The sequence below is a fragment of the Olea europaea genome, chromosome 6 (genome assembly GCF_002742605.1).
Source record: "Olea europaea var. sylvestris chromosome 6, O_europaea_v1, whole genome shotgun sequence".
Lineage (NCBI taxonomy): Eukaryota > Viridiplantae > Streptophyta > Magnoliopsida > Lamiales > Oleaceae > Olea > Olea europaea.
The window spans coordinates 15,393,243-15,403,095 of NC_036242.1; the positions used below are offsets into that span (position 1 = coordinate 15,393,243).

At 35.0% G+C, this 9,853-nt stretch overlaps 2 protein-coding genes across 2 annotated transcripts in view; one reads left to right on the forward strand and one right to left on the reverse strand.

Annotated features, from left to right (window-relative positions):
* Positions 1–2,986: 2,986 nt before the first annotated feature.
* LOC111396513 lies at positions 2,987–4,414 on the reverse strand. The gene is made up of 3 exons (XM_023022932.1): positions 4,104–4,414; positions 3,823–4,028; positions 2,987–3,721 (listed from the first exon to the last, which is right to left on the reverse strand). The coding sequence occupies exons 1-3, from the start codon at positions 4,200–4,202 to the stop codon at positions 3,478–3,480; spliced, it is 549 nt and encodes a 182-aa protein (XP_022878700.1). The 5' UTR covers positions 4,203–4,414; the 3' UTR covers positions 2,987–3,477.
* A 1,867-nt stretch (positions 4,415–6,281) lies between these two features.
* Positions 6,282–9,853, forward strand: part of LOC111395984 (protein HEAT-STRESS-ASSOCIATED 32) — a 15,904-nt gene continuing 12,332 nt past the window's right edge. Inside the window, exon 1 of the mRNA XM_023022225.1 lies at positions 6,282–6,527. Within this exon, the coding sequence (XP_022877993.1) occupies positions 6,405–6,527 (123 nt within the window). The 5' untranslated portion in view covers positions 6,282–6,404. The remainder of the gene's footprint in view (positions 6,528–9,853) is intronic.

The window sequence follows — 9,853 nt, forward strand, 5'->3', positions numbered from 1 at the left end:
GACATAGTGGTTCACTGCTAAAGTTAAGTTACCAATGAAAAGTATTTTGAAGATTGAAGAGCAACTCGTGGCAACGTCCAAAATTGGATGGGTGAGGGAGTATAATGATATGATGTTTCAATGTGAGGTATTTTGAAGTTCGATTTGTAACTGTGATCACACTAGAAATTGTGTTAAGGAATAAAACCCCATATCGTTTAAAGATGGAAACATAGACCAAATTATAAAGTGGATTACTCCTGTTAACAATGTTGATCTTTTAAGATGCAATGCTAAATCTTAATATTGTATCAGAGCCCATTACGCTTTAATGAGTGACTCGATCTAATTAAGACTCAAAAAATGAACATACGAATTTCAAAATTGATTTGTTCAAACGAGTTATCATCTTGGGGGAGGGGCATGTTAAAAAATAAAATCTTATATCAATTAAAGATGATATAAACCAACTTACAAGATCTTTGATTACTCATCGTAACAAGGTTGACATTTTAAGATGAAATCTCAAGTTTTAATAAATTGGGTGGGCTTTGAAATATTTGGATTGAAACCCCTGTTTTTTCAAGTTATTTACGTTTATAACGCTAAGCTTGGTTTTTATTGATTAAAGTCAATCAAGATTCCACTTCACCGTTTTCTCCTCACAATTGAGCTCTGTTCCAGACTCTAGATCCCCATTTTTGGAGAATGGCAAAAAATCGTGAACCTGAAAAACCCCTCGCGTCGGAATCGGAATCAGAATCTGATGAGGATGATGACGAAGTTTCATCAGATGAAGCAGGGTCTTCCAGTTCTGATTCCGAACCAACGCTGACGCCGAGTACAAAAAATCCTCCGACAGTGCCAGGCCCTAAGAAATCCCAACCGCAGCTGGTGTTGAAACCTCTGGATCCTTCATCTTCGTCCGAGGAGGAAGACGAAGAGTCCGGATCCGAACCAGTGTCCGACACCGATCCAGTCAACTCGAATGTGAGGCCCCTGCTCTCCAAGCCAACAGACGGGCCACGAAAGCCCTTTACTAGCGCTGCTGCTGCTGCTAAGAAACCTAGATCCAAGCCTAATGCTTCGCAGCCCAGCACACAGGTGAAGCCTACTGGTGCTAAACGCCCCGCAGAGGAGGAGAAAGAGGCCGATGCTAAGGAAAACAAGAGGTCAAAGAAGAAACCTCCTCCTGACGTTGAGACTTCGGGTAAACCGGCGAGTACTAGTAACGATGATTCGAAGAAACAGTTGTTCCAAAGGTTGTGGAGCGAGGATGATGAAATTGTGGTTCTCAAAGGCATGATTGATTATGCCTCCGAAAAAAAATCCGACCCAGTTGCTGATTTGAATGATTTTCATGATTTTATTAGGGAGAACCTGCATGTGGATGCGACCAGGACTCAGTTGCAGGATAAAATTAGGAGGCTGAAAAAGAAGTATGAGAACAATAAGAGTAAAGAGAAGGAGGGCAAAGAGAGAACCTTCTTAAAGGCCCACGAGCGAAAAGCTTTTGATTTGTCAAAAAAGATATGGGGCAGTGAGAACGACAATGGAAGCGAGGGAGAGAAAGCAGTGGGGAGTCCTAAAGCAAACGATACTGCTACGAGGAAGATCCCTAATAAGGGGGTTACTAACGTTGAAAATAGCAATTTCAAGGAAGTGAAGAGTTTGGATGTTGCGAGTGCTGATGTAAAGATGATGATCAGTAGTTTCGGTGGAGGGAGTAACAATGGTTTGAGCACGAGGGAGTGGATTTTGAGGGCTGGGGCAGAATTTTTTGAAGGAGAAAATAAAATTGAGGGGCATAAAGAGTGGAGGAAGCTGCGAGTGGAAGAGATTGAGCTTGAAGAGAAGATCTATGAAGTGATGCAAGCTCAGACCAAGCTGGTTTTGAATGTTATGAGGGCAACTGATCACTGATGTTGTTGACAGGTGCAGGGGGTAAGTTCTTTTCAATGGTTTGCTGGCTGGACAACTTATCAGATATCTGTTTCTGCTTTAAGTGTAGTTACATATAAATTCCTAGCTTATCTTCCTTGTTTATAGTGTATATTCTAAATTGGTGAATTCTGCAGCTTGCTCTGTATTATTAACTTCTTCAATATTGATCTTTATCAATAGCCTATATATGCTTTATAGTTGTTGATATCTTTTGGTATTCCTACTTATCTGATATTAGCTGCATTTTTTATCATCATATGGGGTCTCGCTTGATTCTTGTGGAACTGTTTTGATATCTATGTTCATTGACTAGAGGTTATAATACTATTTATCGGGAGTGTACAAACCATTCCTGGTGTACCGAAATCTTCTTCTTGTTCTCGACATGACATTTTTGGAGATTCATTGATAATTGCTAAAAGTGAGCTATAAGTTTTGAGACTGGTAAAAATACAATGGGAAAGTGGAAGACAATTTTTGATAGGCCTCCTCTAGTGCCAGCAGCTGAAGCTATAATTTAATCTTGATTTGAGTTAGTTAAATGTAAGTATTTCCAGGGAGGGTCTCATGATGTACATGATGCACTGAAGGTCAGTTAATGATAATATCAACGTCTTAGCTCTTGCTTGGTAAAGCTTTTTACAGATTTTAATCTGGTCGAATTTCATTTTTAATCACACACTTCATTGGACCCACAATTTTTATTTCATGGGACCACCACCTTATAATCTCAAAAAACTTTGCCGAACAGTTGATTAATGGACTTCCAATTTCATCTAATTGTCAAGGAGTTTCCATCTCTGGGCTATTATCGTAATCATGTTAGGAATAGATATAAATATACTGCTAGTTGAAATGGAGGAAGTCAGAGTAACGAATTATTTTTCTATTTAATGATTTCATGAACTAATATTTTGATGTTCTATTATGCTTGGAGTTCAATGAAATAGGCACACCCTCTTTACTTCCCCTTTTTTATTTTTCCTCTTGAGGACTGTTGGCACATTACATATAATTGTTCTTCTGTTACCTGCTTAAACATGTCTGGGGTACTGATCTTTGATATGTTTCTCTGTTTTGTTGATTGCTTATTGACTATCCTCCATTTTTCTGTGTCTTGGTTGAATATGTTAGTTTTTCCATGTTTTCCCCCTGCTTTTCCACCCTCTACTTTGCCTTTCTATGAAAAGGACGGAAAGTTCACCTTCGTTTTCTGATTGATGTTTGCAGTGCTCTAGGTTGGTTAATATAGCACATATTTATAATTGAAGAAACCTCACTTCATCTTAAGTGACCTTCTGAGGAGTTGCAACAAGAAAGGAATGAGATCCTTATATTAAATTCTTCAGAATTAGAAAATTTAAGGTTAAATATTCCTCACAAGATTATCAGTATAGTTCCAACTTTCCAACAGTGAGAAATTCATTCGGAAAGACTTCTGAGGGACGGGAAAAACACATTGGTCACCCAGTAACATGAGAAATTAAAATTCAATGAAATTCAGTAAAAAAGAAAACAAGAAACATAATTCCGGATGATCTTGTAGTGGAAAAATCAGGCCTCGGCTCCATCTTGATTTGGTTGGTTTTCATGGCTTCCGTGTTGACTCAGTTTCTTTTCTTCTCGGATGAAGGCAGTAGCAGAAACATAATAGGCAACTGAAAAGAGTCCATGAATAAAACACAAAATTCCTCCTATAGACAGTAGCCAATGATGTGCTATTCCGCAATCTCTTCTTGATTTTGAGTTTGACAATGTTCCAGAAATCAGCAGTATAAATGCAACACCCAGCATAATCCTGGTCCATTACCATAAGTTATATCAATAGATGTCTGAATGATAAGAAATTGTTCTATAAGAGAATAATCATAATGCTTGACATAATCCAGAATAAGGTACCATGACAAGATGAGGGATGCAGCTGCCAGTTGCTTGTTAGGTGAAGCTTGATCTAGTTCTTCCCTGGATCTAATGAAAATGCACCCTCCAAGCAAATTGGCTATAACATGTGCCATTATTAAGAGTACCACTGCAGCCATACCAAGCTTGAAAGCTTGGTAGCTAGGGTCCCTACATTCAAAAATCCAAGCCCTCAGATGGTTAACCTGTAAATGAGAACTATTATTACGCAATAAAAGAGCAAAAAGTGTTTCTACAAGCTTTTCTTGAACGAAAAATACCTTGTTCTGAGCAATTTCTGCTTGAATACCAAGAATTCCTGCTATAATGTCCATAATCATGATCAAAAGGCACACGAGGAAGCCGATATATTTTGCCATTTTTTTTCAGACGTAGGTTTTCCATTGGAGAAACGTGAAATGTCTTATATAAACATAGATCGCCCTCTGCATGGAATAGGAATAAAGTGGATGGATGTTTTATATGAGAAGATTAGCTGTATTAACTGGAAAAAAAGGGATTTTTTCGGTCTTGAAAGTTGTTTTTTTACTATGCTTTTGCTTCACGTTTGCTCTGGAGAGTTGGATTCCTTTCATGGGGGGAACAAGAAAAGAATTGTCACCATTGTCAAGTGCATCTATGGAAGTGGCTTCACAGCTTGTATATATTCCTTACCCGATTATATTTACACAAGTTACATATAAAATTACATATTAAATAAAATTGGGATCATCACTTAAATACAGTTTTTTGAGGAAATTCTATATTAGACGAGTCTTGAAAGCAGTGTTCTAAAAGATATGAAAAACGGAGTCTAGACGGATAAATGAAGACTATGACTTGGATCAGTGTTTTTAAAGTTTAATAAAATAATTGAATAACCCATTGAGAATAAATGAAACAATATTAAATATAAGCAAGCATTGTATTATGTTTAGACTCATAAAGTTGGTAGCCTTATATCTTTTAGGGTGTATTTGATTACATTTATTTTCCATGGAAAATATTAGTTTTTCACCAAAATTCGTACTTAGAGTGTTTGATTGTTATTTCTTCCATAGAAAACATTTTCCAATTTTTGAAAATATGCCTAATTTTCTTTGTTTTTAAGGAAAACATTTTCTTTAGGTAGATGTGGTTTTTATTTTCCACAAAAGATGGAAAATATTTTCTTTTCTAAGTGATATTTTTCATGTCAATTAAACACACTCTTAGATCTTTGCTTGTTGTGAGTTAAGTGCATAAGCTTGGGCTGGACTGTACGTGGCACCGGCACCTTGAAGGCTTGGATTGGGCTTTTCAAGTGGGCTGGACTGTCCATGGCACCTTGAGGGCTTGGATTGGGCTGGGTTACCTTTTCAAGTGGGTTATAATGGGCCTTACATTTCTGCATGGCCTAACCCGCGTGATATTCTCTTAGCTCCTGTTTGGGAGTGATGAAAACCAGAATTCCGGTATTAAATAATTTTTTTATTGAATATCGGCCCAATTTTGCCCTCGTTATTGCACAACTCGTATAGGACAAATGGGAATAAATTCATACCATATTCACGAGGCTTAAAACGGTCAATGTGCAATGTTGATATGGATCAAAGATAGCATAAACAAGCTATGTGCGTCCGATTGATGTGACCAAAACTTCAAATCTGTCTCACTAAATATTAGAGTTGTTTGGGAGTGATTTTTTCTCTCTGAAAAATTGGTTTTTTTTATCGTTATTTCACTATTTCAGCCGTTAAATTTGACTTCTTTTCTTACATGTGGACTCTGCTTTTTCTTCTAACGGTTAAACAATCAATTCTCAAAATCACTCCCAAACAGACTCTTAATATTTTTTTAAACCTCTTAAAACTAATTTTAAGAAACTATAATAATTGAATCGAGTCAAGGAGATTGTTTGATGGATCTCAACCGGATTAAGGCCCACAAGTTGAATAACTGTCTGGCTGAATTTCTCTTCGTGTTATCGGAATTTTCGAAAACAAAAAAATAAATTTGAAAAAATAAATGGGACTGAATCTATAAAAAGAAAAAAATATATTTAACGTGAAACGGTAAACCTTTTTATTTATTTATTTAAATTTGGAGATTACTCAGTGTAATTTTTGTAAGACATAATTAATCTTGATTATCAGATTAGTATGAAGCAACATAAAGTCTTTGTTTGAGCCCTATTTTTTCAAAGTTCATTTTTAATTATACATTCTTTAATAAAATAATTATACACATATTTCGAAAAAAAATTCTTACTTTTCAATCATACAGTCTTCAAAAAACCACTTTTCTATAACGCATTTTACTCCAAAAATTGGAATCAAACTGGGCAAAATTACAAGGGTAAAACCGTAAAAACAGCATTCCAATTAAAAATATAAAATTCATGCAAAATTGACACGTCAGAGCTCAAAACGGGACCCATCTTTGATGAGGAAAAAGTCGACAAAATTTCTAGAAACCGCTCAAGACTTCATCCTGCCTCTTGATTCTTCACTGCTTCACTATTTTAAAATCGAGAACGGTCCTTCCTTTCGATTCCTCTGTAAACTTCATACTTTAATTCTGAGAGGAAACATAGAAGAGAGATGGCAGCCTACAGATGGAAGAGCTTTTTCGAAGACGAGGATCGACCAGAGAAGCCGAGAAGGTATGGTGTCACCGAAGTGAGAGGACCACATTATTCTCTTTTCTCCCAAAACCTACTCCAGGTACCCATTTTCTCATCACCGGCATTTCCTTTTCTTTCTGTTATCAATCTGGTGGGTTAGTGGTGAATTGACGAGGATAAATTTGAGATGACGTTTTAATTTAAAAATCACGGGTCAATAATTAATTCAGTTGGATAGTGAAAATTGGACATCAGATCTCAACTCGTTTGATCGAGAAATGTATTATGCACATATTGAATTTGGGATAGACACAGTCAGTATTGTCCTGTTCCTTTTATACCGTTTGGCATCAATGTGATGATTTACTTTCTTTGATAATACTATCAAGTAAAAGCTTGTCTTTGAATAAAGAACATTTTATTCTACCAAATAACTTCCATCTTTCATAAGGAACTATATTGATGATCTTTGTTACGTTCGTTTTATGGAGAGTAGAAACTGGTTATGTGATTGGGGAAAATAAGGTTGGTAATGATAAAAAATTGGCAAAATCTTCTGACGTTCATTACATTAGAAACTCCCATTACGTGAAATAGAATATATTGTAGTACGAAGTACTTAGGAGACTATCCCTGTACTGCGAGGCTAAACAAGAAGCTCAGTTCGCTGTAGTTGTGAAACGAAAAGAATGTGATTACTTATCCCATTAGAGGTAGTGGTTAAACATATTTGTAATGTCTAAAGTTTATGTAGCAACTGCTAATGGTAGCCATCTGAATTATTGTTCTTATAATCATGGAACTCTGAATTGTTGTTATTTTTAATTGGAGTATTCAATTGTGTGTGATGAAACTATTAATCAATTCTTATAGGATTATCGCTTTTGGTGTGCCACGTAGTTGTCTACTTGGATGGGATATTCACACATAACAATTGGTTTCCATAGTTAACGGTGGCAACTTGGTTTGATCCCACTAAAGTTCGAGTGCCACTAAAATCATATCTTGAACATCGTATTGTACTTTCAAAAGCTTGAAATTCATTTAAATAATGTCATGAAATTGCAGGATTGAGTACATAAAATTTTTCGTTGTCAACATAAAATAAAATATTAGAAGTTTAACAATCTTAATATCAAACCATTAATTAAATAAGTTCTTAACAAAAAAAAAAAGCTTGGTGGGTTTCTTTCACTTGCCAATTTGCTTGCCCTCTCATGCTTTAATTGCTACGAAGCATCAATTTCCTGAAAGGGGATAAAAGGGAGGTGTGAGACAAAATCTCAATAAGCATATAAGTACATGGATTAATATTTGTATAGAATTTAAGTAACTTCATACATATATACATGGTGAGACATAAAAATCTAAATGGAATATAGGTGGTATGAAACTTTGGTTGGTAGTGCTACTATGCTTCAGTTCAAGTTTAGAACAACATACATAAGTGACCTCATAATCAATGTTCAAAAATTCTAACGTACGCATATAATCCCATAAAAGAATACTTATACACTTACTATATTATATGGAAATGATAAGAGAAATACTGGAATATTTGGGACTTCAACTTTTGACGAACGTGCTAAAGAATGTACTATATTTGTATTTGTTTGTATTCCACAGAGAAGTGAATGTATTTGAAAATGGGACATATGTTGCCTATTTATAGAGGCTACCATGTTTTGAGAGTTCTAATTGAATTGAACTCTTTATCTTAAAAGTGATAAAATCTTGTCATTATCTTGATCATATTTCAATTAATGGGATAAGATAATGAATTTAAAATAATAATAAAAAATCTCTATAATTTTTAAAGTTAAATAAAGTATAGATAAAACTAAAATATTATCTTTATGATTTTATATTTCAATTTTAATTGAAAGATATAACATTGAAACATTTTCTCAATTCTATTGTAGCATTAAATAAAATATAAATTAATTAAAGTATTACATTAATAGGAATTTGATTTTTATCTCAATCATTTAAAATTTCAATCTAACTAAAAGAGATAAAATTAAAAAATTATCTCCATTATTTAATTAAAATTGGATAAAATTTTAACAACTTGTGTTTAAGCCCAAAAGGAAAAATAAAACAAAAAGGTTGGGCTAAATATTAATAGTATCATTTTCTTTTTTAATGGGTCAAAGCTAAATTAATAAAATTAGCCATAGGTATTACAATGATACAATCTACCCCGTTAACAATAAATTTCGTCCTCGAAATTTACCTTGAAATTCATAGAATATTCATAGGTACTTAGCTCGCATCTCTACCTCTCTTTCTCAAGTTATCTCTTCGACGGAGTGATTGCGCCATTGTACTTTCACTAAGGGGATCACCTTATTTCTGAGTACTTGAAATTTTTAATTAATGATCCTTATTTGTACTTCCTCGTAGTTCAAACCCCGTTGAAAATCAATGGACTGGTCGTTGACCATGACATTAGGGACATACTTTTGAAGCATTGACACATGAAAGACATCATGCACTCTTGAAAGTTTTGGGGGTAAAACCAACTCATAGGTGACATTTTCAATACGTTGTAAGATTTCAAATGGACCAATGAACCTTGTTTGCAACTTTCCCTTCATTGGTGCAACCTTGAGAAATACTTTGTCACCTACCAAAAATTTCAATTCTTTTTTTCTTTTGTTAGCATAACTCATTTGTCTGTCCTAGACAATTTTCATTCTAACTCGAATTTTCTCAATAGCCTTCATCGTTTGCTTAATGATATCTCGCCCCAACATCTTTCGCTTACCAACCTCATTCCAATGAACCGGTGAACTACACTTCCTCCTACATAATGTGTCATTGTTTTCCTCCTTTCTTATCATTGACGTCAGTATTCCTACACTATCTTTCAATTGCAAGATCTATTGTGTTTTAATCGTAGAAATGGCGTGTGGTAGGGGTCCATTCCTTGTTATAGATAAACAAATTTCCTTTTCTCCTAATTTAGAATGACCACTTTTTTCTCAAAGCAAAGAATTTTCCCGTGGTTCTTAGATAGCCAACCCATCCCAAGAATCACATCAAATTCGTTCATGTGTATCACCTACAACTCCATTTCCAATGATTTGCTCTCAATTTCTATCCTTGCCGTTTTAACAATGTGATCATTATTCAACATATTTCCTGAGGGGATAGATACTACTAAGGGAAAACGTGTAGATTCAACTATTACACAATTTATGTACAAACTTAAGGGATATAAAGGAATGACTTGTACCAGAATCTATCAATACATAGGCTAATAAGTAAGATATGAGGATATTACCTGCTAAAACCTTTTGATTTTGATCTTCTTCTTGCTCCGTCATTGCAAAGATTCTCGCCTATCCCTTGGGTGCATCTCTCTGTTGCTGTTGTGCGTTGCCTTGTTCTGTTATCCGTTCCCAAGTTTTTTCTTAGGAC